At 41.4% G+C, this 27,573-nt stretch overlaps 1 protein-coding gene across 3 annotated transcripts; it reads left to right on the plus strand.

The window, feature by feature from the left end:
• Nucleotides 1-447: 447 nt before the first annotated feature.
• Nucleotides 448-27,541, plus strand: LOC142366535 (uncharacterized). Of its 3 annotated transcripts, none has more exons than XM_075448441.1 (12): nucleotides 448-690; nucleotides 840-893; nucleotides 1,424-1,498; nucleotides 1,814-1,876; nucleotides 19,393-19,467; nucleotides 19,783-19,845; nucleotides 20,248-20,322; nucleotides 25,753-25,836; nucleotides 25,907-25,969; nucleotides 26,043-26,105; nucleotides 26,175-26,303; nucleotides 26,756-27,541. In XM_075448441.1, the coding sequence occupies exons 1-12, from the start codon at nucleotides 657-659 to the stop codon at nucleotides 27,034-27,036; spliced, it is 1,059 nt and encodes a 352-aa protein (XP_075304556.1). In that variant the 5' UTR covers nucleotides 448-656; the 3' UTR covers nucleotides 27,037-27,541. The 3 variants fall into 3 exon arrangements, with proteins under 3 accessions (XP_075304556.1, XP_075304558.1, XP_075304557.1); XM_075448443.1 differs by having other exon boundaries at nucleotides 26,847-26,955; XM_075448442.1 differs by lacking the exon at nucleotides 19,783-19,845.
• The last annotated feature ends 32 nt before the right edge of the window (nucleotides 27,542-27,573 follow it).

Here is a 27,573-nt window from a genome sequence, read left to right on the forward strand (position 1 = left end):
TGCCGGTTGGGAGGCAATAAGGCGAGGTCCTGCCCCGTTTGCCAAACAAAGTTTGGAAGACAAAAGTGCAAAATTTCAGATCACATCTGACAGCAGTGCCTGCCTTGGCCCCATAAGTCCCCACTTTAAATTAGCAGCTCTTCAAACATTCAGCACTGTCATGTATTGCCAGTGGTCCTCGTTCACTTCATATACATTAATATAGGAATGTCACGTACTCCCAGTGGACGCGTCCAGTGGCAATACATATGAATGGTGTCCACTTCAAATATGTTGGGTCTAGTTCTTCTGTCTGTGAACTGGATATCGTTTGTCCGCTAATTTTACTTGGCCGTTATTGGTCGAGTTGTAAAACTGTACATTTCACAGTCATTTGTGTTCATTTTACCCTAAAAATGTATCCCATGTATTTGCATTCAAAGTGGGAACCTTCCTGTGACCCAAACGAAGCACGTTCGTGTGTGACACCACTTGGGAACAGTGGTAAAATGGGTGCAGATAAACATATTTAAGATTCAGCACCGCACTCCACTTTAAGTCTGGTGCCATCTGACAGCTGCTCGACAAACTGCGACTTAGCTGTCTGTGTGAGCTGGAGGGTGGGAGCCGGACCCAGGTGAAAGCTCGGAGCGCAGCACGCCCTGGGAACACCAGGCATGGTTTTTAAAGGCCTCCAGTTTGCCCGTAATGGTAGGTCAAAAGCATCTGTTTGGAGGGTGTGGGCCCAATGTTGGTGTATGCGAAGTCGAAGCCAAAGTCGTAGGGGGATAACGGAATGAATAACAAATAATTACATGGCAAGTAATACATGGTCAACTACTTTCATGGTGTGCTTTCAGTTCAACTTTCCTCGATGGAGTCCAGACTGACAGACCAACTCAACAGCACTGCAGGTAGCTTATATTTACTTCAACATTTTCATCAAAACAACAATGTTAATGAGTAGACAAATGGTATAAATGCTATTTTCTGTTTAGAGTTGGTAAGCAGACTGAGAGTCAACAAGAATCACCTCGAAGAAATAAAGACAGAAAACTCTGGCATCACATGAAGTTTTTTAGAATCTCATGAATATGGTCAGAAAAATGTCTGCATTTGAAAGTGAAAAAGTTCCTGACTCAAATCAAAAATTTGTACAGAAAAAATAGGAAGAATACGCATTATTTATCCATGCTTAAACTGACGAGGAGCCCTCTTGATTATATAAAGTACTTTTTTGTCAACATTAAGGATGGCTCTTGTATGATCAGTGCTGGTCCTCTGACCTGATTAAAACTCATTGTGAAACACAAACAAAGTGGTGACATAAAAGGTCAGTAACAAACATAGATGCCAGCAGAGAGCGTGTTTTACCTATCAGAAGTTTTAAACGAGTGTTGCCACTGAAGTGCTAATGAGATATTCTCTGATGGTTGTATTTCAGAACAAACCTCCAAACTGATGAAGCTGTGGAGAAAACTGAACATGACTGAGAGTCTCCAGGACAAACTGAACACAGGTACATCAGTCAATCTGTTCACCCAGCAGTCAGCTAACAAAGCTTTAATCACTCAGTCTATTCGTGATAAAACATGGTAGAAAAATGTAGAAAAACCAAGTTCAACATGAACATGACACAGTGGTATCCAGACCAAGCCCAGATAACACACTGAAGGTCTTAAACTCACTCCGGGGTAAAAAAAAATCCTTAGATGTGCTGAAAGTGAGAACGTTTCGGAAGTTGTGTTCGACTCGTGTTTGATTCTACAGTCTGAAACAGAGATCCAACAACATTCCCAGAGGAGTTTCTTTATAACCTTTGTTCTTTCTTCAGAGTTGACCAGCAGACTAAGAGGCAGTGAGAAACAGCTGGAAGAGCTGAAGTCTGAAAACTCAGGTAACACATGAAGCTTCCAGACTCGCTGCAGATTAAACATTAAACAGGTTTTCACAGTTTTCACAGGAACTAAATCTCTCCAGGCATCAAAAAGTCTGGCATCTCTAATTACCGCGTTGAGATCTTTAGATCGAAGATATTGTGCCTTTTTAGTATCCACAGAGTAATTCAGAGGTGTGTTCCAGTCTCCTGAAGAACAGACCAAGTACCTTCACTCTGTACATATTATGTTAAATAGCAATTTGAAGAATTCTTTTTATTTTTTTTTGAACAATTTGTTTATTGAGATTTCAAAACAAATTCCAGCAATTCAACGTCAGTACAAATGACAATGGGTGTTAACCCCCCCCCACCCCACCCCCCTCCCTCCCCATGGACAAGAGTGGGAAGAAACAGGTAAAACAGTAATGATTTTATAAAACAAATAAAAAGATTAACAAAGATAAAATGCCAGTAAAACAAGCAAACAAACAAACAAAAAAAAAAAAAAAAAAAAAAAAAAAAAAAAAAAAAGGGGAAAAGAAGAACACAGAAGGGGCCCTATAAATGCAAAACAAAACAGGATGTGCAGAGTTTGGCACAAGAGACAAACAAGGCAGCAGGCCTGGGTAAGATTATATCATTCTCACACAGTGTTACATTACACCCAGCCTCTTTAAGATTGTTTAGATTGAGTTAAGCCCTGTTCACATCACCTATCGGAGCCGCTCCATTATGTAAAAAGGTTACAAATTTTCCCCAACATTTCTCAAAGACTGATGGTTTTTTCCTAAGATTAAACATGATCTTTTCTGATGGCAAATATGACGATAGCTCTTTAAGCCATAAAGAGACACTAGGAGGATCCTCACTCTTCCAGTTGATAGCAATGTATTTATTTGCTGCAATTAGGGCTAATCTGATGAAGCGAGTGTTGACTCTCATATTAACTGGTAGACTCGACAGGTCCCCTAATAGTGTCAGCCGTGGATTAGCTGGGATTTCCACCCCCACAATACTCTTGACCATATCCAAGATAGATCTCCAATACTGCTCCAGACAACTACATGCCCAAAACATGTGGAGAAGGGACCCCGTTTCAGTCTTGCATCTAGGACAGTGTTCAGAGTAGTTACTACTTATCTTATGGAGACGTTGAGGCATCAAGTAGACCCTGTGTATAAGGTTAAACTGCAATAGTTTATGCCGGCTGTTGTAGGAGAATGATTGGGAACTACTACAAATCTCCCTCCACACAGACGCTTCGAAGGCAGAGTCAGTGTCAGTTTCCCACTTAAGTTTTGCATTAAAAGCTTTGTTTTCTGCCAGGCTCATTAGTCTTTTATAAACGTAGGATAGAAAACCCTTGGAGTTAAGCTTGTCTCGCATCATACTGTCTATCTCGAAGTCCTCCAAGGGGATAAGTTTCCCACCTTGCTGTACCCTAATATAATCTCTGACTTGCAAGTATTTAAAGAAGTGTGCAGAGGGGAGCCCAAAAGAGAGCCTCAGTTGCTCAAAGGATTTCAGATAATTTCGCTCATATAAATGTCCAAAAGTGCATATACCTCTGTTGTACCAGTCTCTAGTAATACTATCTCTCAATGCCCCTGGTAAAACCGGGTTCAAGTGGAATGGAGTAAAACCATACAGTGTCCGGACACTATGAAACTTAGCCCTAATTTCATCCTAGATTTTGGATGTAAGTTTTATCAATGGATTATTAGTTACATTTTTTTGCTTATGATAAGAGTAAATAAAAGGAATGCTAGATAACTCTGCTGTATGGGACTGTTCGATCTGTTTCCAAGCTGGAGGGTGCTCCAGGTCTCTGATCCAGATCCAAATAGCTCTGGACCGGGCTGCCCAGTAGTACATCTGGAAATCTGGTAAGTTTAGCCCCCCCTCTTCAGTGGGCCGACAGAGGGTTTTGAGTTTAACTCTGGGAATTTTACCATTCCATAGAAATCTAGATATCAGTTTATCCAGATTCTTAAAGAAAATTTTTGGGATTGGTGTTGGTAGTGCCTGGAACAAGTAAAGAAATTTGGGTAAGATATTCATTTTAATACAATTTATTCTACCAATCAGAGATATAGGAAGAGACTTCCATCTGTCCAAATCTGCTTCAACTCTTTTAAAAAGAGGTTCATAATTGAGAAAGTAGGTCTGGTGTAGTTGGTTGGGTATTTGCAGACCAAGATAACAAAGCTTATATGGATCCCAATGAAAGGGAATGTTTCCCCTCGATACACCTTGAGCAGTTGAGTTAAGAGGCATCATTACACTTTTCTGTTTATTTATCTTGTAACCAGAGATACAGCTATAGTCTTCTAACAGGGAGCAGAGGGCGGGCAGTGATGCCTCCACATTAGTCAGATATAGCATAATGTCATCAGCATAAAGCGAAATTATATGTTTCACGCCTTTGACCATTACACCCTCTATTACAGGATGTGCTCTAACAGCAACTGCGAGAGGTTCAACCCCCAACGTAAAGAGGAGCGGAGAAAGGGGGCATCCCTGGCGGGTGCCGCGTGACAGGGGAAACAGAGATGAGATGTCAGCATTTGTTCGGATCATTGCAGATGGATTGAGATAGAGTATCTTTATCATTCGTATCAAATTTGGACCAAAACACATTTTTTCTAAAACTGCAAAGAGAAAGGGCCATTCCAAGCGATCAAATGCCTTTTCAGCATCCAATGAAAGGGCAACGACCGGCACATTAATATTTTTGGAGCAACAAATCAAATCGAAAAACCTACGGATGTTATCGGCGGAAAAGCGGTTCTGAACGAAGCCAGTCTGGTCTTTATGTATAAGGCTGGGTATCACCTTCTCCAGCCTGGAAGCTATAACCTTAGTGAATATTTTATATTCTGAGGAGAGAAGGGCTATGGGCCTATATGAACCACATAGCCGTGGATCTTTGCCTGGTTTTGGCAGGACGGTAATCAGGGCCTGTTCTAAAGTTTTAGGCAGTTGTTGACTTTCAAGTGAGTGTTTGAACATATCCATTAGTGGTGTTATTAGATTAGATGCAAATGCTTTATAGAAGTCCATGGAGAATCCATCTGGCCCCGGCGATTTCCCTGCTGAAAGCTTACCAATTGCATTCAAAACCTCTTGTTTCGTAATATCTGCTTCCAGGTCCTCCCGTGTCCCCACCTCCACCCTGGGGATTACCAGTCCCTCTAAGAAGTTAGTCATTTTATGATTGTCAACCCCCTGGGAGGAATATAAGTCAACATAAAAATCCCTAAAAATGTCATTGATGCGTTTGGGATCATGGACTATTGTGGCGTCGTCCCTGGTCTTAACTGAGGGGATGCATCTAGAGTTTTCTTCTTTCCGGATCTGCCAGGCCAATAATTTACCACTTTTATCCCCATGTTCATAGTACTGTTGTTTAGTTCTAGCCATGGCGTTCTCAATCACCCTAGTGGTTAGCAAATTATATTCAGTTCTTTTGATATTTAGAAGACCCAAAGTTGATTCACTGTGAGTTTGGAAGTGCTCTTTTTCAAGAGTCTTAATCTCTGATTCAAGTGTTTTGGTTTTCAGCATGTATTGTTTTTTTTTCCATGAGCTATAGCTTATAGTCTCACCTCTCACAAATGCTTTTAAGGATTCCCACACAGCCGATGGCGAGGCGGTCCCTTTGTTAATACTAATAAAACAGTCTATTTTGTTACTAATAAGTTTAACATAGTCTGCGTCATTAACTAGATGTGTGGGGAATCGCCAAAGTTTGCAGCTACTGCTAGTGTTCTTTTTAACGATCTGAAGCAGAAGAGGGGCATGGTCCGAGTGAGTCATAAGCCGCTTTCGGACAGACCGTTCTAAGAAAGTAGTTATCAGAACTACCCTCCTCGAATTTCGTTCTGATAACTATCCTTCCCCAGCGGAACTGTTTCAGTCTGCATTCGCACATGAGTCGGGACCTGATAGGGACTGATGCGCCGCGCGCAGCCGTCTGCTTCAGTGACGTGTTAGCCGTTAGCCGTTTAGCGCTACATTCAAACACAAAACAAAACGGTAAAAGTAAGGAGAGTAGAAAAAACACCACCAAGAAGCTAATATGGAGAGCGGGGAGGCCACCGTGTTTATGGTCTGCATGATGGTGATATTAATCATGGACAATCACATCAGGCGTCTAATATCGAGGCTGGAAAAGCTCACAGAGAGAGTCAGGAGATACTTTTTTATTTCATGAAGGAAGAAAGGAGAGCAGAGCGCTGCAGACAAATAAGACCAGTGTAAGTTAACTTATTAAACACCCGCTGGTTGTGTCTGTGTCATATGAGGAGACATTTCAGCCGTGATAGAATTACATGGGGCGTAGCTACCGACCACCACACACCTCCGTTAGATTAGTTCTATAGAACTATGAAAAGACCCGACCTCGGAGAAGGAGCTAAATAGTTATAGGAACTAAGGGAGAAAGACCCGAGTTCCTGTATGTCCGAACACGGGAGAAAACGGCCCCGCGGATTAAAAGGTTATTAGAACTGCCAAAGGTTCCTACAGTCCGAAAGCGGCTATAGCTAAATATTCGCATGAGGATATAAGATGGAATCTGTCAACATGAGTAAGAAATAGATCAATTCTGGAGTAGCTTTTATGAGCGTGTGAATAGAATGAATACTCACGTACTGACTTATGTTTTTCTCTCCATACATCTACAAGCTTGAAATCTGCTATTTCTTTTTTCAGAGTCTTGGCTGCATGTGACAGAGTTTTGGGATTAGAGGATGACCGATCCTTAGAAGGATCCAGAACTAAGTTCATGTCACCGCCTATAAAAAGTTCACTGGGATGACACATTAGTGTGAAAAATAAGTTTTGGAAAAATTGAGGACAGTCGTAATTTGGCCCATAAATATTAACTAGCGTAATAGATTCACCTGCTAGGGAACCTTTAAGTATCAGATATCTGCCCTGTTTGTCTTTCTCAACGTTGTTCACCTGCAAGGGGACATCTTTACGTATCAATATGGCGACACCTCGAGATTGGGATGAGAAAGAGGAGTAAAAGGTCTGCCCTTGCCATTGGCGTGCTAGTCTGACATGCTCTGCTTCAGTTAGATGAGTCTCCTGCAACAGAGCTATGTCTATTTTATGATTCCTAAGGAAACTAAGTATCTTTCTACGTTTTAACAAGTTATTGATTCCATTAGTATTCCATGTCAAATACTTAAGAGCTACAACTGTCATTTCCCTAACCTATTCCTTCTATGAAGTGATGCAGGATCCAGAAGCAATCAGGGCAACAAATCAGGCCATTGTCTTATCTAAAAGATACATTTCTATGTCTTGTACGCAGAGTGAGAGTGTGAAAGGAAAAACCAAAAACAAAAAAAGGAGTAACCTGAAAATAAATCAAACTAATCCCCACAATCCCCCCTCCTGCCCCACTCCCTCCCCAACTGAGGAAGTGTTGAACCCCTGATCTACCTGACGCTTTTTTAATGCAGCTGTTACCTATTGCTGCATCATTAAATGGTGCCTATCCTCCTCACAAAAATAAGTAATCTATTAGCCATTAAGCCAAGTCCATGACAAAACAAGAACAACAAAAAATAAACCCCAAAAAAAACAATTACATAAAGTTTTACCTCTTAAGGTGAGGGAACATTGTAAGCATTATACCATGGAGCAAATCCTCAGAAAAACATCAAGGAAGGACTTCAAATTACATAACCTCAAAGCCACAAGGCCAAAATCTTGTATTCGCCAGACCCTTTAGTTAGTGAGCTATTGTTAATGACTAAACAAGCCGCCCTCCGGTCTATAAAAATATACAGAAATGTAAATAAAACAGGAGGTGATACCTATAACACCTAGTCGTCCTATAATGTAATTATAAATAATAACCATCGCCTCTGAAGTTAGGGGAGAGGAGAGGGATAACGCTTGAAACTTGGCCGCGTTACCTGGCGGTTACAGTAGTACAGAACACGTCTACCATAGCTAAGTGTATTGAACATTTTATAGACAGAATTCAAAGCCCAAATACAGCCTCCCGGTAGTCTACTTACAGCTGGGGTCCGCGCTGAAAATGAAAATAAACCGGTCCGAGCAGTGTCCTAAGTGACAACAAGGCTGCATGTCCATAACGATCCGGGGGAAGCCGCAGACAGCTACTCCAGGCAGAGAACAGCAATCCCGCGTCAAACACGAAAGTTCCCAGGCCAAACAGGTCCATAGTACGAGCGGTAAGATTGCGCTGGTAGAGAAAAAATAAAAATAAAAATAAACGAAAAAAATTCCCCGGCCATGGAGATCAGTCCTGTCTGTCCGTCACGGAGACGTGTCCAAATGCGTAGTTCAGTCCACCGCGTAGTGGATTAATCTTGGGGCAGCACATCTGGATGATATCTCTTAAGATAGTTTTCCGCAGCCTGTGGCGTTGTGAAGGTGCGCCGGCCACCCTCTAGATCCATAGAGAAAGTGGTTGGGTGCAGTAGTCTGAAAGTGATATTTTTTTCCTTGAGTTTCCTTTTCAGCGGCACAAAGGCTTTCCTCTTCTTATACAGAGCAGTTGACATATCTCTGAATATCATTATGGTCGAGTTGCCATATCGTAGGGAACTCTTGTTCCGGGCCGCCTCGGTAATCTTGACCGTGTCGGAGAAGCGGAGCAGCCGGATCACAATAGCGCGGGGTCTGGCGCCATCCGCCGGGCGTTGTAGCAGGGATCTGTGAGCACGCTCTATTTCAAAAGTTTCCCCGTCTAAGTCAAGCATCTTGGGTAGCCATTCTTGAATAAACGCCACTGTGTCCTTCCCCTCCACTCCTTCTGGAAAGCCGACCAGCCTCAGGTTCTTCCTACGGGCTCGGTTCTCTTGGTCGTCCAGTTGATCCCTCAGGTCACTCAATTCGCCAACCGTAGATTTTTTGTAGTCATCCAGCTCAAGTTGCAAAGCAGCTAGCGAGTCATCAAACTCACATTGCTTCCCCTCGATGCTCTTTATTCTGTGTCCAATAGCCTCGTTGTCTTTAGCGATCTTTTCCATCGTTTCGGAAAGCTTATTCAGACGTCCCTCAATCATGGACTCGATCCTCTGCATTCCTTTTTCCATCTCAGAAATGAACCACTGAGGGGCGTGCTGTGGAGGCTGTCCATCTAGCCCGCCGCTGTTGCTGCTAGCACTCGGTGGTGTCATTTGCCTATTCTTCTCATCTTTATTTCCGTCCGTCTTTTTCGGTGGCATTGTCTCGTTATCACTTTTCCCACTTATTAAAGCACGCGTGGCGTCGAGTTGACTTAATGAAAAATCGGCAGAAGGCTAATTTCAGTGGGCTAGCAAGCGGAGCACGGCACCATGCGTCTGTATCCTACGCCTCCATAACCGGAAGTCGAAGAATTCTTTTTAATCACTTTTTTGCAGAGAATACACATTAGCAAACGTGACCAATACATTCTTGATCTTTCCTTTAACTATAATAAACCTGCCCTCTCTGTCCCCTTTTTCCTTGATTAGTTTAAAACTAATCTAAAGAATCAAAGAATTTGAAATCAAAGTGGCCACTCCTCTTCTACAGCTGTTTTTACAAGAGCTAAAGAAAGAGTTTATGCATACATACCTTTTAGATTTGTTATGTTCCTTCTGTAAGAAGACAACCTGTGTCTTGTCCCTTTTAACCTTTGTCATTAATCTACACCTTTTGACGGGGTTAGAGGGGTTATACCCCACACAGTTAAAGATGTGATACTGGGGGCGGTCGGTGGCGTAGTGGGTTAAGCAGCCGCCCCATGTACAGAGGCTACAGTCCTCGCTGCAGCTGGCCCCGGTTCGACTCCTGCACCGGACTGCCCTTTGCTGCATGTCTCCCCCCTTTCTCTGCCCCCTGCTTCCTGTCTCTCTCCAACTGTTCTATCATTAAAGACATAAAAAAGCCCCAAAAAATTAAAAAAAAGATGTGATACTAGCCTGGGAATTCCCATGCTGCTTTGCGTGCGATTTCATTCTCACTGCAAAAGTCAGCCTGGAAACCACCGCCCTTTTTTTTGCCAGAGTTTGGGAACCAGTCACAGAACGGGGGGGGGGGGCAGCAAGACGATGACAACGTCTATGCTCTACACCGAAGCTTGTAGAGTGTTAATCCAACATGGCAGCGGACACAACGTTACCGTTCGATGCAGCCATGGAAAGTGTTTTAAGTAGCTTAGAACGCAAGTTTACTTTTATTTTACTTTTTTTTCTTCTTCTTCTTCGTCGAATTTCTGTCGTCATCTGGTATAAGTGATACAGTTGGCTATGAATCGTGCGCAAAGCAGCATGGGAAGAACCTGACGTCATTTGATAGACATTCGTAGCGCCCAATAAACGGCTCCAGGCATTCGTAAACCACGCCTCAAATACGAGAAAATGCACACCTAGTTCCCAGACCACCATCTCATCGAGATTGTGGACGCGTCAGCCAGGCTAATGTAATACTGAAAAATAACAGAATATAATCACCGCAAAAAAACAACATGTGGACCATTGCTCTCTGAGCTGCTGCTGAGCTCCTTGCACCCTTGCCTTCCTCTTACTGCCATCCCTGCAGCTCATGAAGCTTTGACCAACAAATGTCATCTTAAGGCACTTTAGACTACCTCCTGAGATGTTTTTGAAGAAAGAAACCCTCTTACAGCACACCTTACATCAGGCTTAAGAGTGTAATTTAATACAGATACAGGCAATACAAGGCACTTTAATCCAATTCAAGTCAATCATAATCCAATCAAAACAAATTAATCAAATTCCAAATTAGTCCAATTCAAATAAACCAAATTGAATAAAAAGTAGCCCAGTTAAGGAAACCAACAGATTGCACTGAAACTTGTCTTCGGTCCAATCTCTTGGATATTCGACAGATATTCACAATAAGGAAATAAGGTGTCTTTTTTTTCAAACCAATATCAAACCAACTTCACCACGGTCTGTAGCGGCAGCTGCAGCAGCAACATTTCCGGAAAGGTACTGGCTTGATTAAATTAATTCTGGACTCTATATCCGACCACATGAAGACCTCGGGACACTTCGGTTTGGCTTTAGGGACCCTCTATTCACTACCACGTAAGTGTTATGTTGTTTGGAGCTGTAGAAGAGGTATAAAAATAGCGTTTTGTAGCGGTGACATGATTTGCCCCCTTCACCTCCACGCTAACGACTTTTGGCTAAAAACGGTCAAATCGAAATTCTCAAAACACATCCGAATGACATGATTTTGATGTCAACTCACAGATGTACTCCCAACATCCCGTAAATTGATCTAAAGTGCATTTTACTCCGGATTAACCCTTTAAAGGTAAAGAGGGTGTCTGCTTCCTGAAGACAAACTGGCAGCTGGTTCCAAAAGAAAGATTTATGTAGATTGTTTGCAGAGGAACTTTAAAGTCAAGTCAATAAATATGTAATTAAATAAAATCAGGTTTGTCCAATGGACAGGAGGCCCTCCTGATGAACTTTTCAGTGGTCTTCTGGGGCAGCAGCATTTCAACTGCTGAGAGCAAGAGATTTGATAAACTGATCAGAGATCCTGGGATGTCACTAAAATTAGATTCATTGTTATCCAATTATGATACAAATCATTCAAATTCAATTAGTCCAACTCATATAGTGCCAATTTTTAATAAAAGAAAAAGAACAAGAAAAATTTACCTAGCTTGGGAAGCCAAAAGATCACATTGAATCTTCTCTTTAACTCAATTACGTATTCTGAGCATGTGCAAAGTGATGGTGGAGAGAACGACTCCCTTTTAACCGGAAGAAACCATCCAGAAAAGTCACTCACTTTGTTCACATCCCATCTGGTTCACATGGGCCACACCCTCCACTTAAATACATCCTGGATTTCTTCCTTGCCTCTTCCAAGAGTCTGTTTTCCCTAAGTGTTCCCCCTGCTGGGCCCCCAGCTGCTATTGCTTCTTCTAATCCAAACCCACTGACTGGACTTTACTGCCTCATCTGACACTTCCTTCACTATTTTCCTCACACTCTGTCCACTTACACCCAGCTCCCTCAACAATGAGACAACAGACTTTGCAACAAATCCTCTACATCCTACTTCCACTGGACAGATCCTAACTTTCCATCCTCGCTGCTCTGCTTCTGCCCCGAACTCCACATATCTAAGCTTTTTCCTTTCATATGCTTCTGCTACCAATTCCTCCCAAGGAACAGTCAGCTCTATGAAATAGACTCTCATTCTACTCCTAGACCACAAGACTATATCAAGCCTTAGATTTGTAGAGGCTATCTCCTGGGGAACAACAAGCTTATCTCCTAAATCTACCTGCATCTCCCAATCACTAGCATCCTCCAAGCTGCCGTGCCTCCTTATCGTCTTATTAACTTTCTCCCCCTCTTGAACAAACTGAATTGCAACTCTCTTCACCTTAGACCCTCCTAAATTTACCTGCCTTAGTTTATCTTCAGTACCTGCAGCTAAGCTTCTTAATACTTGGTCATGTTGCCATGTATACCGGCCTTGTGACAGACTAACCTTCCAACCTGACAACATATGCCTTAGAGTTGCAGTACCTGAACATAACGAACATAACTGAGACGCTGTGACGCTTTGCGGTAAGACGTGTTGCATCACTTCCTGTTACCTTGCTTGTGCACTGTGGAATTTCTTGCTCCGCTTGGAGTACTGATAATCACTTTATTTCGATCTATAACTTACACAATTTTGCATAGTTAAACTCTATAGCTTACCGTTCTGTTCTAACACACTCCTACAGATCTTTATTCTCACTTTTTAACGGTGTGTCTGGTTCTCTAGCGTAGCATGGATACCGGTTCTCTTCCTCCTTCTGCTTTCACCTGCTCCGTGTGTCAGATGTTTAGTTACTCCTCTGCCTCCTTTAGTGATAATGGTACATGTAACAAATGTAGTCTTTTTGTAGTTTTGGAGGCGAGGTTATCTGAATTGGAAGCTCGGCTCTGCACTGTTGAAAATCAACCGATAGCGAGCCAGGTCCCTTTAGCCAGTGTGGAGCTACCTAGCGTAGCTAGCTCAATTAGCCTCCCCCTAGCAGAACCTGAGCAGCCAGGATTACAACGTGGCTGGGTGACTGTTAGGAAGAGGCATAGCTCTAAAGTCAAGCCCGTTGTTCACCATCGACCTGTCCACGCATCAAACAGATTTTCCCCACTCAGCGACACACCCGCTGAGGACAAAACCCTGGTAATTGGCAGCTCTATAGTCAGAAACGTGGCATTAGAGACACCAGCGGCCATAGTCAAATGCATTCCAGGGGCCAGAGCGGGCGACATAGAATCCTATTTAAAACTGCTGGCTAAGGATAAACGTAAATATGGTAAAATAGTTATTCACGTCGGCGTTAATGACACCCGGTTACGCCAATCGGAGGTCACTAAAATTAATGTTGCATCGGTGTGTAATTTTGCCAAAACAATGTGGGACTCCGTAGTTTTCTCTGGACCCCTGCCAAATCTGACCAGTGATGACATGTTTCGCCGCATGTCGTCCTACAATCGCTGGCTGTCTAGATGGTGTCCAGCAAACAACGTGGGCTACATAGATAATTGGCAATCTTTCTGGAGAAAACCTGGTCTGATGAGGAGAGACGGCATCCATCCCACTTTGGAAGGAGCAGCTCTCATTTCTAGAAATATGGATGAATTTATTTGCCACCCTAAAACATGACAACCCAGGGCTCAGACCAGGATGCAGAGTTGTAGTCTTACACACTTCTCTGCAGCTTCCCACTTGCTGCTACCCCCCCAATCGATTAACACAAAAGGAGCAAATCCTCTTGTGCAAAAAGAAATTATTAAAACAAAAACTTTAACTGAACAAAAACATCAAACTATTAAATGTGGTTTGCTGAATATCAGATATCTCCTTTCGAAGTCTCTGTTAGTGAATGAGTTGATTTGTGATCATCATATTGATATATTTTGTCTTACAGAAACCTGGCTGCAGCAGGAGGATCATGTTAGCATTAATGAAGCAACTCCCTCTGACTGTTTAAATGATCACGTTCCTGGAACCACAGGCAGAGGAGGAGTGGCAGCTATTTTCAGATCAGGGTTACTCATCAGTCCCAGACCCAAGATTAGTTTGAGCTCTTTTGAATCTCTGATTCTCAGTTTTTCCCACGCAAAGTGGAAATCACAGAAACCTCTTGTGTTTGTTGTTGTGTATCGTCCACCTGGCCCTTATTCTGAGTTTCTGTCTGAATTCTCAGAGTTTTTATCCCAGTTAGTGCTGAGTACAGATAAAGTCATTGTAGTGGGTGACTTTAATATTCATGTAGATGTTGAAAATGACAGCCTGAATATGAACTTTAATTCTATATTGGACTCTATTGGATTTTCTCAGAGTGTTCACGGACCGACTCACTGCCTTAATCACACCCTTGATCTTGTGCTGACTTATGGCATTGAGAGTGAACAGTTAACAGTGTTCCCTCATAACTCTGTCTTATCTGACCATTTTCTGATAACCTTTGAGTTTACATTACTTGACTATACAGTTTCTGAGAAGAAATTTACATATAGAAGATGTCTATCAGAGGATGCTGTAACCATATTTAAAGAATTAATTCCATCATCCTTTTCTTCACTGCCATGTGCAGATATGACAGAGGACGACTACCTAAACTTTACTCCAGCAACACTTGACTCTCTTGTTGACAGCACTATAGTTTCAATGCGTACAGCACTGGACAATGTTGCCCCTCTGAAAAGGAAGGTAATCAGCCAGAAGAAGCTGGCTCCTTGGTATAATTCACAGCTGCGTGCTTTAAAGCAGACTGCAAGAAAGCTGGAGAGACAGTGGTGTTCCTCTAATTTAGAAGAGTTTCAGTTAGTCTGGAAAGATAGTTTAATAACGTATAAGAAAGCCCTTCGTAAAGCTAGAACTGCTTATTATTTATCATTGATAGAAGAGAATAAGAATAATCCCAGGTTTCTTTTCAGCACTGTAGCCAGTCTGACTAAGAGTCCGAGCTCTGCTGAGCCAGTTATTCCTTTAACTCTCAGCAGTGATGATTTCATGAGCTTCTTTATTAATAAAATTGTTTCTATCAGAGAGAAGATTGATGGAGTCCTTCCCACTATTATCAGTGATGTATCATCAAGTACAGCAGCTTTAGAAGTATCTTTAGAACCTGATTTGTATTTAGACGGCTTCTGCCCAGTTGATCTCTCTGATCTAACAACAGCAATAGTCTCTTCTAAACCATCAACTTGTGTTTTAGACCCAATACCAACCAGACTGTTCAAGGAGGTTTTCCCATTAATTGACACTTCCATATTGGATTTGATCAATCTGTCTTTGTTGACAGGATATGTACCTCAGACTTTTAAGGTTGCTGTAATTAAACCTTTACTTAAAAAACCTACTCTTGATTCAGAAGTGTTGGCTCATTATAGACCTATATCCAATCTCCCTTTTTATGTCTAAAGTTCTTGAAAAAATAGTTGCAGCTCAGCTTTGTGATCATTTACACAGAAATAATCTGTTTGAAGAGTTTCAGTCAGGATTCAGAGTGCATCATAGCACAGAAACAGCACTGCTGAAAGTTCCCAATGATCTCCTCTTAGCCTCTGATAGCGGACTTGTGTCTGTGTTTGTCCTGTTGGATCTCAGTGCTGCATTTGATATCGTCGATCACAGTATCTTATTACACAGACTTGAACATGTTATTGGGATTAAAGGAACTGCATTAGGCTGGTTTAAGTCATATTTATCTGATAGATTTCAGTTTGTTCTTGTAAATGAAGAATCTTCCTCACACACCAGAGTAAGTCATGGAGTTCCCCAGGGTTCTGTGCTTGGACCGATTCTTTTCACTTTATACATGCTTCCATTAGGTAACATTATTAGACAGCATGGCATAAATTCCCATTGCTATGCTGATGATACTCAGCTGTACTTATCTATAAAACCAGATGAACCCAATAGGTTGGTCAGACTACAAGCATGTCTTAAAGACATAAAGACCTGGATGACTCAGAACTGTCTGCTTCTAAATTCAGACAAAACTGAAGTCGTTATCTTTGGACCTGAGCGTTTCAGGGAGAAATTGTCTAGCTATATAGTTACTCTAGATGGTATTTCCTTGGCTTCTAGTTCTACAGTGAGGAACCTTGGAGTTATTTTTGACCAGAACTTATCATTTGACTCGCATATAAAACAGGTTTCTAGGACTGCCTTCTTTCACCTTCGTAATATTGTTAAAATCAGGAACATCTTGTCTCAGAGTGATGCAGAAAAACTAATTCATGCATTTGTTACTTCAGGATTGGACTACTGTAATTCTTTATTATTGGGCTGTCCCACATATTCTCTGAAAAGCCTTCAGCTGATCCAAAATGCTGCAGCCAGAGTTTTGACGAGAACTAACAGGAGAGATCATATTTCTCCAGTTTTAGCTTCTCTTCATTGGCTCCCTGTTAAATTCAGAATAGAATTTAAGATTCTTCTCCTTTCATATATAGCTCTTAATGACCGAGCTCCATCATATCTTAAAGATCTCATTGTAAGATATTTTCCTAACAGAGCACTTCGTTCCCAAACTGCAGGTTTACTTGAGGTTCCCAGAGTTTCTAAAAGTAGAATGGGAGGCAGAGCCTTCAGTTATCAGGCCCCTCTATTGTGGAATAAGCTGCCAGTAAATGTCCGGGAAGCAGACACCCTTTCCACTTTTAAGACCAGGCATAAAACTTTCCTTTTTTATAAAGCTTATAGTTAGGTCTGTTGAATCTGATAGTGTGTCTGCTAGTGTGTCTTGTTCTGCCTCCACCTCTGGCACCCTCTATACTTTCATTACCCCCTACCCGAACCAGGGTTTGAATCCCATTCCCGCTTATCTTACCTCTTTTATTTCTCCCCCTACCCGAACCAGGGTTTGCATCCCCACCCCGCTGTGACTGGTGTGCAGTTGGTGAGAGGCTGAGGTAGCTTGTGGCTGTAAAAAGATGGTTGTTGTGGTGTGAGGAGCAGATCTATATAGGGAGTATAGGGAATTACTCACTGAGTCTGGTCCTTTATTTTATTATTTATTTTTTCGTTAGCACAAGTTTCTTGTGTTTACCTTGAATAGGGATGGCTCAGGTAATCCTGAAACATCCCATAGTTAAGCTGCTATAGGCCTAGACTGCTGGGGGGCCTCATCTGTCACACCTTTCCTCACTTTAATCTCTTTATGTATATGTGAAATTATTGTGGTCATTAACTCGTGTTTCCCTGTTCCAACAGATATCCTTTGAATGGTGTTACAGTGCCGCCGCCGCCGCCCCCCCCCCCCCCCTTTCTGTCTTCTCAAACCCCAGCTGGTCGAGGCGGATGGCCACCCTTCCTGGTTCTGGTTCTGCCAGAGGTTTCTTCCTGTTAAAAGGGAGTCGTTTCTCTCCACAGTCGCCTCAGGCACGCTCAGGCCGGGAGATTGGACCGAAAAAGAAAAAGTTTTCAGTGCAATCTGTTGGTTTTCTTAGCTAGGAAATTGTTTTTGAATTGGCTCTATATGAACGAATTGGATTATTTTATGAATTATGATTATTATTAATTAATTGAATTCCAATTGGCTTGAATTGAACTTACTATCTAAGTGCCTTGAGATGACATTTGTTGTATTTGGCGCTACATAAATAAAAATGAATTGAATTGAATTGAATTGAATAACGGGTCTCCTTTTACCCAGAGTTTTAGGTTCTGGGGAGTTGATGAGCAGTACAACCAGACCATTAAAACGGACATCAAATGATCTATAATCCATTTCAATGACATCAAGGAATATTTAAGTCAATTTAAAAAAACATTCAAAATAACTGCTAAATGAGAAACATGGATCGATGCAGATAAAGATCGGATAAATAAATGGATTTTGAACTGGAAGGATCCATCCATCCGTCATCTTCCGCTGGGACTGGAAGGATGTGAATTTAATTGTGTAAACCGAAAGAACAAGACAGGAGGAGGAGTGGCTGTGGATAAAAACTTGAATTATAAAAAAGTAGAAAATATAACAACTGTGATTAATAACTTATTAGAATGTATAACAATTGAAATATGTGAAGAAAAAAACAAAAATGTAATAATCTGCTATATATACAGAGCACCAGGCTCTAGAATTGAAGCATTCAATGTCTGGACGCATTTATCAATACAATGTACAGCATGAGTTTATGTCCAAAAATCACCAGAACTCGTAGCATCACATGCCATTGTGCTACTTTAATCGATAACATATTCACCAATGACATGGACAACAATACAGTAAGTGGACTATTAGTAAATGATATCAGTGACCACCTTCCAGTTTTTACAGCCTATAACAATAGCCACATAAAAAACAAACAGGATAAAACACCACCGTACAGAAGGGTTAGGACAGAGGAATCCATGGATGCACTTAAGAATGATCTATTGCAACAAGATTTTAGGATTTGATATATAAAGATATGATACTACAAATACTACAGCAATAACCATGACATGTCTGTAAACAACTTCTCTATAGTTGTGAGATATTTCTTTCAACTGTCTCTGCCTCAGTTCATGCAATTCTGTTGTATAACAGTTTGGGGAAAACCAAGTGTAGTGTTTGAAAATATGTGGCATCTGTGGTTTCCCAGAAAAACGGGTTAGGGCTCATTAGTACAAAGTTGGTATGCAACTCATGTAGCATGCTCCTTCAGGGATTTTTTGTCCAGAAATATTCATATCAAAATTATCCTTATCCCAGCTCTCACCATCACATGATCACACAGAGACAAAGACACACAACCACCACACCTGGTTCCAATAATTGGGTCAGGTCTTTAAGCTGCGGAAGGCTGAGGACGACCCATTCTTTGAATCAGGTGTGCTGGAGCAGGGAAACATGGAAAACATGCAGGGTGGTGCGCCTTGAGGACCAGGGTTGGGAAACACTGGCATAAAGAACTCTTTTGTCAACATAAAGGATGGCTCTTGTATGATCAGCAAATATCTGAGGTTTCTTTACAATCTGCTGGTCCTCATTCATTGTGAATAGACATAAAAGGTCAGTAACAAACATAGATGCCTGTAGAGAGCGTGTTTTACCTATCAGAAGTTTTAACCCCTTAACGCCTGAATTTATATAGCTGTATATAAAAAAATGTTTTGTGTGTGTGTTTTAGCCTTTAAGTAGATGGTAAATAATGCTGAGATTATTCATTTCACTTTTGCACAAAAAATAAATAGAAATTTTGGTATGTTGCTTATTTGCAACACCAGGCATCCTGGTCAATAATAAGATAACAACAACACAGTAATATAACAGTGAAAAAACAATGTTTTTTTATTCACCTTTTTTTTTTTTTTTACATATTTATTTATATAAATCTGCACAGGAAATAAGTCCGTCACTTTGTGGTCGTAGTGAATATGGACTAACCGGCATTGGGGGAATAAAGATGCTATGTCAGCTGGTTGATTGAGTCAAACGGTTTGTAGCATATATGCGACAATAGGCGTTAAGGGGTTAAATGAGCGTTGCCACTGAAGTGCTAATGAGATATTCTCTGATGGTTGTATTTCAGAACAAACCTCCAAACTGATGAAGCTGTGGAGAAAACTGAACATGACTGAGAGTCTCCAGGACAAACTGAACACAGGTACATCAGTCAGTCTGTTCACCCATCAGTCAGCTAACAAAGCTTTAATCACTCAGTCTATTCGTGATAAAACATGGTAGAAAAATGTAGAAAAACCAAGTTCAACATGAACATGACACAGTGGTATCCAGACCAAGCCCAGATAACACACTGAAGGTCTTAAACTCACTCCGGGGTAAAAAAAAATCCTTAGATGTGCTGAAAGTGAGAACGTTTCGGAAGTTGTGTTCGACTCGTGTTTGATTCTACAGTCTGAAACAGAGATCCAACAACATTCCCAGAGGAGTTTCTTTATAACTTTTGTTCTTTCTTCAGAGTTGACAAGCAGACTAAGAGGCAGTGAGAAACAGCTGGAAGAGCTGAAGTCTGAAAACTCAGGTAACACATGAAGCTTCCAGACTCGCTGCAGATTAAACATCTGTTTGAAACAGAAACTGAGGATTCAATAAGGCTTTCACAGGAACTCTTCCCTGAAGTCTGGAGACATCATGTGGAAGCTTTCCACGACTTTATCTGGAAATGCAGAGCCTGTGTTATCAATAAGATGGTATTAATAGTTTCTGTCAGGAAAATTAATAAGAATACTCATACTCAAAAGCATAGGACATTCAATCATGTTGCAAGATGGGAACGTCTATATACAGAGGGTGTGATGCAAATGTTCCAAGATACTAAGTTCTAAATAAGCTTTGATTGGGTGAACAGAGGCAGGCCTGCGTTTTGTTTATTCCAGTCATGAGACGTTCCCTTCTGAATGAATATGAATGATTTCCTCTGCAGATATAGAGGTCAGACTGAGATCCACTGAGACACAGCTAGAACAGCTGCTGGAAGACCTGAAGACGGAGAACTCAGGTACCACATGAAGCTCGCTCTGAAGTCTGACTGAGGATGAATATTCTTGATTTTTTTTTTTTTTTTTTAATAGCTCAATAAGATTAATGTAATAAAAAAAACTAGATAGTTAAAGTAAAGTACTGGATGACACTTTGGACTCATTGTTTGACCTATGTGAACACCCTTCAAATCCCTAGATAAAAGATTGCCTTTGCCAATTTTGGTAGCATTTGAATAACTCGTGTTGGGTTTCTGAATTTAACAAAGGTTTTAGTGAGGCAATAATAATATGTAACCAGTAATTTTATGTTAGTAAATTGAAATTTGAATTTGTTGTTTAAAACTTGAAATTTGGATTTCAATTCAATTTCAGTTCATTTTTATTTATATAGCGCCAAATTACAACAAATGTCATTGTCAGAAAGGTTGGGTTTGAAGGGAGGACGCGGATGCAGAATTGAGGATGAAAGCAAAACTGTGAGTTTATTTCACAAAAAGATGGTAAACAAAAGGCGCGGCTGAGCCGGATACAAAAACCTAAACTGTGGAAAAATATATAACAAAACAAAACAAAAGCATGGAAACTTATCTGTGGCTTATCTGTGGCGTGGCGTAGCATGGATGGTGACGGGGAAGGAAACTAAATACTGTGGAGGGTGATTAGGGATTGAGTGCAGCTGAAGGGGAAAACACAGGTGAGGGACGTGAGGCTGATGGCATGACATGAAAACTAAAGACCTGAACCTAAAACATGATCTAACTAAGAACTAAAGACATTATCTAAAAACCAAACATGATCTAAAACATAAAACACATGGCATGAGTCCATGGCATGACAGTCATCTCAAGGCACTTAAATAGTATAGTCCAATTCAAGCCAATTGGAGTTCAATTCATTGTAATCATAATTAACTTCAAAATAATCCAATTCATTCATATAGAGCCAATTCAAAAACAATTTCCTAGCTAAGGAAACCAACAGATTGCACTGAAAACTTTTTGTTTTTCGGTCCAATCTCCCGTCCTGAGCGTGCCTGAGGCGACTGTGGAGAGAAACGACTCCCTTTGAACAGAAAGAAACCTCTGGCAGAACCAGAACCAGGAAGGGTGGCCATCAGAACCAGAACCAGGAAGGGTGGCCATCCGCCTCCACCAGCTGGGGTTTGAGAGGACAGAAAAGAGGGGACAACAAACACTAGGTGCGTTTAAATGGACACGTTTCGTTTAAAGAGATTACATGTAATCGGTTTATTAGAATTTGACCGAACTGTATACATGAGCCACAAATAAAGAGATTAAATTTCTTCCGAGTTTACATGTTACAGCAATTTAATCCGATAGGACGATGTTTTAACAAATGTTGCAGTATGTCTGAGCTGTTTCTTTGCTTTGTGTTACATGAAAAAATGAGGTGCTCTGTTTTTTTTTCTTTAAAAAAATAAAATAACATTTAAAATCCCGACTAGAACTCGCACGCAAAGATGTCTATTTGGTCGCGCGAGGTTGTCGGTTTGCTTTTCTAACCGTTTTATACACTGGAGTACGGGAACCTATGAAGGAAGAAGAATGTGATGCTGATGCTGCCAGCCACGTATGACTCTGCCTGCCTGCCTGCCATTAATGTTAATGCCCTGTTTGATTTTAAATTATGTTACACAACGCCTCTTCTTTACAAAACATAATACGCGTTAAAAATGACATCTGCCGAAGAAACGGATAAACTGAGAGGATTGTACACAACTGTTCAGTTGATGAGGATGCTAGCACGTCTGCAGTTGCTTCATCTTCGTAAACCAAGTGGATTAGTTTGACATAATTGTGAGCTTTCCTGTGACCGAGACACCGATTTCAGGTAGGACAGTTGGATTTAATGGGTTTGATTTTATTAATTGTATGGACAACTTAAAACATGTAGCAGATTGTGGTGACACAGGCTAACTTCCACTCTTGGTCAGACAGGCTGTTATAGCCTACATACTGGTGCTACACACATAGAAAAAAGATCTTTGGCTACTTACTAGTAACATTTATCTCCTCCTCAAATCCGACATCGACACCATGCATGGCTGACGTCCGAAAGGAGTCTGCCTCCCAGTATGTCGTCCATTTCCGTGTGGTACGCGAAATTGGCCGGGCTTGATCCGCTTTTACCATTTTGCCTTTTGGCATTGGAGTAGGCGGCCTTCAGGGCTTTCCATCTTGACTTAATCTGGTTAACGGACCGGTCAAACCCTGCCTCTTTCAAGGCTGTGTGGACATCATTAAAGATTTCCGAGTTCCTCATCTTCCTCCCGTCCAGTTTTGACATTATATTTTGCTCCTGCAACGTTTTCAATAAAAACACCGTTTCCTCCCCCGACCAATTTTTGTTCTTCTTCACTGTCGCCGTCATTTTAACTTCGATGTCTTCCGTTATTTGCCGTTTAACTAGAACTACACAGTCTTTATTAACTTTATCTCGCACGCCCTTACACTTGCGCAGTAACATGAAACGTGTTCTAATAATTGGTTTATCCAGGTGCGCCTGTATATATGGGGAGTTTCCTCCTTCAATTGGATTATATGAACGGTCCAAACCACCTATTGTAATCGGTTTAAATATTCAACCCGTTTATATTTAAAGAGATTATTTGACTGTTTACATGACGCATAGTTTCAGGATCACCTGAGCCATCCCTAACTATAAGCTTTATAAAAAAGGAAAGTTTTAAGCCTGGTCTTAAAGGTAGAGAGGGTGTCTGCTTCCTGAAGCCAAACTGGCAGCTGGTTCCACAGAGAGGGGCCTGATAACTGAAGGCTCTGTTATAATCTGTTATAACAGCCCAATAATAAAGAATTACAGTAGTCCAATCTTGAAGTAACAGATGCATGGACTAGTTTTTCTGCATCACTCTGAGACAAGATGTTCCTGATTTTAACAATATTACGAAGATGAAAGAAAGCAGTCCTAGAAACGTGTTTTATATGTGAGTCAGAGGATAAATTCTGGTCAAAAATAACTCCAAGGTTCCTCACTGTAGAACTAGAAGCCAAGGAAATACCATCTAGAATAACTATATAGCTAGACAATTTCTCCCTGAAACGCTCAGGTCCAAAGATAACGACTTCAGTTTTGTCTGAATTTAGAAGCAGACAGTTCTGAGTCTTCCAGGTCTTTATGTCTTTAAGACATGCTTGTAGTCTGACCAACCTATTGGGTTCATCTGGTTTTATAGATAAGTACAGCTGAGTATCATCAGCATAGCAATGGAAATTTATGCCATGCTGTCTAATAATGTTACCTAATGGAAGCATGTATAAAGTGAAAAGAATCGGTCCAAGCACAGAACCCTGGGGAACTCCATGACTTACTCTGGTGTGTGAGGAAGATTCTTCATTTACAAGAACAAACTGAAATCTATCAGATAAATATGACTTCAACCAGCCTAATGCAGTTCCTTTAATCCCAATAACATGTTCAAGTCTGTGTAATAAGATACTGTGATCGACCGTATCAAATGCAGCACTGAGATCCAACAGGACAAGCACAGACACAAGTCCGCTATCAGAGGCTAAGAGGAGATCATTGGTAACTTTCAGCAGTGCAGTTTCTGTTCTGATGCACTCTGAATCCTGACTGAAACTCTTCAAACAGATTATTTCTGTGTAAGTGATCACAAAGCTGAGCTGCAACTATTTTTTCAAGAACTTTAGACATAAAAGGGAGATTGGATATAGGTCTATAATGAGCTAACACTTCTGAGTCAAGAGTAGGTTTTTTAAGTAAAGGTTTAATTACAGCAACCTTAAAAGTCTGAGGTACATATCCTGTCAACAAAGACAGATTGATCAAATCCAATATGGAAGTGTCAATTAATGGGAAAACCTCCTTGAACAGTCTGGTTGGGATTGGGTCTAAAACACAAGTTGATGGTTTAGAAGAGACTATTGCTGTTGTTAGTTCAGAGAGATCAACTGGGCAGAAGCCGTCTAAATACAAATCAGGTTCTAAAGATACTTCTAAAGCTGCTGTACTTGATGATACATCACTGATAATAGTGGGAAGGACTCCATCAATCTTCTCTCTGATAGAAACAATTTTATTAATAAAGAAGCTCATGAAATCATCACTGCTGAGAGTTAAAGGAATAACTGGCTCAGCAGAGCTCGGACTCTTAGTCAGACTGGCTACAGCGCTGAAGAGAAACCTGGGATTATTCTCTTCTATCAATGATGAATAATAAGCAGTTCTAGCTTTACGAAGGGCTTTCTTATACATTGTTAAACTATCTTTCCAGACTAACTGAGACTCTTCTAAATTAGAGGAACGCCACTGTCTCTCCAGCTTTCTTGCAGTCTGCTTTAAAGCACGCAGCTGTGAATTATACCAAGGAGCCAACCTCTTCTGACTGATTACCTTCCTTTTCAGAGGGGCAACATTGTCCAGTGCTGTACGCATTGAAACTATAGTGCTGTCAACAAGAGAGTCAAGTGCTGCTGGTGTAAAGTTTAGGTAGTCGTCCTCTGTCATATCTGCACATGGCAGTGAAGAAAAGGATGATGGAATTAATTCTTTAAATCTGGTTACAGCCTCCTCTGATAGACACCTTCTATACGTAAATTTCTTCTCAGAAACTGTATAGTCAAGCAATGTAAACTCAAAGGTTATCAGAAAATGGTCAGATTAGACAGGGTTATGAGGGAACACTTAACACCTATTGTCGCATATATGCTACAAACCGTTTTCGTAGCAGCAGGTGGGAAGCTGCAGAGAAGTGTGTAAGACTACAACTCTGCATCCTGCTCTGAGCCCTGGGTTGTCATGTTTTAGGGTGACTAATAAATGCTTCACCCTATTCAGGGTTATGCAGGGGCTGGAGCCCATCTCCGTGACCATCTAGTGTGAGGCAAGGTGCACACTGGTTTAAACAACCATGCACATTCACACGGACTCCAAGATTCAATTCAAAATCAGTCGGGTTACGGCAGAGTTCAAGGAGAGAACCTCTGAGAGAACATGTAGACTCCACACAGAAACGGTACAGCTGAGGAGTTAGGAGCACAAATCTTTGCTAACCACACCTGTGTTTGTGACTGAGGGATGCTTTCTGTCTTTAAATGATCAAGTGTTACTACTGTGTTGTTACTTATTACAGTGTTATATTTGACAAAGCCCAGACATGACTGGAAACCTGACTATAGCAGCAGAAAGACTGCCTAAAAGTAGCTTACTTTTACTAAAGAAGGTTAAATCTAAAAGATTTGAGCTAATCCAGTCCGTTGCACCTCCAAACCTTAAAGGGCTTTTAATGTAATTGTTTCCTTCCAAAAAGTTTTTTTCCCTTTTTTTTTAGAACGTGTTAACTTTGAAGTTTCTTGGTGTGCTGTGACAGGGACACTTGAGATTAGGTATTTTAAAAGGTTCTGATGTTAGAGTGAAAAAGATGAAAAGTGGGATGTTTTTTTCAGTGTGTGGAGCCCAGCTGTCATCTGTGAGCGTCAGACTGAACATGACTGAGGAACAGATGGACGAGCTGAGGACACAAACCACAGGTGACCTCCGTCACATTGAGGGAACATCATGTGACCATGTGTAACACGGTCCTCTGCGTGTTTGTTTCAGTGAGAGCTGCTGAGCTGCTTTCCCTTTCAGACAGACTGACTGCCGCTCAAACACAAGCTGAAGGTGACTCGCTTTTTCTCCGCTGGCTGTAGCTATTCATCATGTGCTGTAATATCTGAAAATAGTTTCTCATTAGAGCTGCAGGTCAGACTGAGGGTCAATGAGGCTGGAGTGAATGAGCTGAAGATGGAGAATGGAGGTAAACACAGATCAGCCTTTATGTCATCACTGAGGAGTGAGTAAAACCTTTTTAACCCGCTTCTTTCAGATCAGCTGAAGGTGGGCTTCTCAGCCGGACTCACTGATTCAGGATCAGTTGGACCGTTTGATACAGAAACAACCTTAATCTTCTCCAAAACCATCACCAACGTTGGCCAAAGCTACAACCAGTCTGCAGGTAGCTCATCACACAGCGGGGGTCCGGTTGCATTGACCACTGACCACACACCTCTGTCTGCGTGTCAGGGCCAGGCTGCTGTAGCTATGGAAAAATGATGAAACTTCAACTTTATTTTCAGAAGCGTTGCCCAGAAGTGGGATCTATCTGATCTTCCTTTCATTGTAGGTCCCACACAGGAAGAATGGCATAATGTGTCAGTCTGGGGTGAAGTTACACAAGCCCTCACCTCTTTGATCCGAGGAAATAAGCATTCATACAACTGTAGACATTACCAAACCAGCCTTCACAGAAATACTGTCACAGTACAACAGTGTTCTAAGTGTTAAACAGCATTCAGGTTTAATTAAAAGAAAAGAAAACCTCAAGATCTGATTCCTTTTCACCACAATATCAGAAAAGAGCTGCTGCTGCTTGTAGGGAAATGATGTGTGTGTGTGTTGTTCTCTCAGGTGTGTTCACAGCTCCTATCAGAGGAATTTACTTCTTCAGCTTCACAGCTGCAGATTTCCTGAAGGGTTACATGGGTCTGTACCTGTACAGGAACAACCAGCCAATCATCTTCAGCCTGGACCTGAATGACCACGGTGGCTACGCCTCCACATCCACTGCCGTGGCTCTGCAGCTGGAGGAGGGGGACCAGGTCCGCCTGAGTCTGCCAGCCAGCTACCGGCTCTATGACGACTCCCGGAACTTCAGCGTCTTCTCCGGCTTCTTGCTGTTCCCGCTCTGATAGTGCTGTCCCAGAATCAGGGTACAAGTGGGATTTACTCTGAGCAATAACTATCGCCATCCAGCCCTCAGACTGAAACCACAAAACTGGACTTTCATTTTAGTGGGATGAGCAACTCCATTTGTTATTTGCATCGTTGTAAACCTCAAAATAACAGCCATCTGTGCCTCGGTCACCATGGTAAAGAACCTTCCACTGAAATTCTGCACAGACACATTGTTTTAATGATCAGCCACTGTTTATAGTCAGCTGACCTTATCAGCTGACCTGCAGGTCCAAACCCAGAAGGCGACATGCAGCGTGGTGCTGCTGTCCAGCTGTTTAATACGTGTGCTTTTTTTTTTTTCATTAGACATGAATACGTAAAGGTATTAACTCTGAAATAAACTTATAGTGGTAAAACTCAGTGTTTAGCAGAATAATCATCCATCATTAGATCTTCCTTCTTATGTTCATACCTTAATGTTGGAGCTGGTTTAAATATTACTGGGTTGTGCTTCCTCTTCAGAGAATAAAATGTGATATTAAACTGCAAAA

The sequence above is a fragment of the Odontesthes bonariensis genome, chromosome 17 (genome assembly GCF_027942865.1).
Source record: "Odontesthes bonariensis isolate fOdoBon6 chromosome 17, fOdoBon6.hap1, whole genome shotgun sequence".
In the NCBI taxonomy this organism is placed as follows: Eukaryota; Metazoa; Chordata; class Actinopteri; order Atheriniformes; family Atherinopsidae; genus Odontesthes; species Odontesthes bonariensis.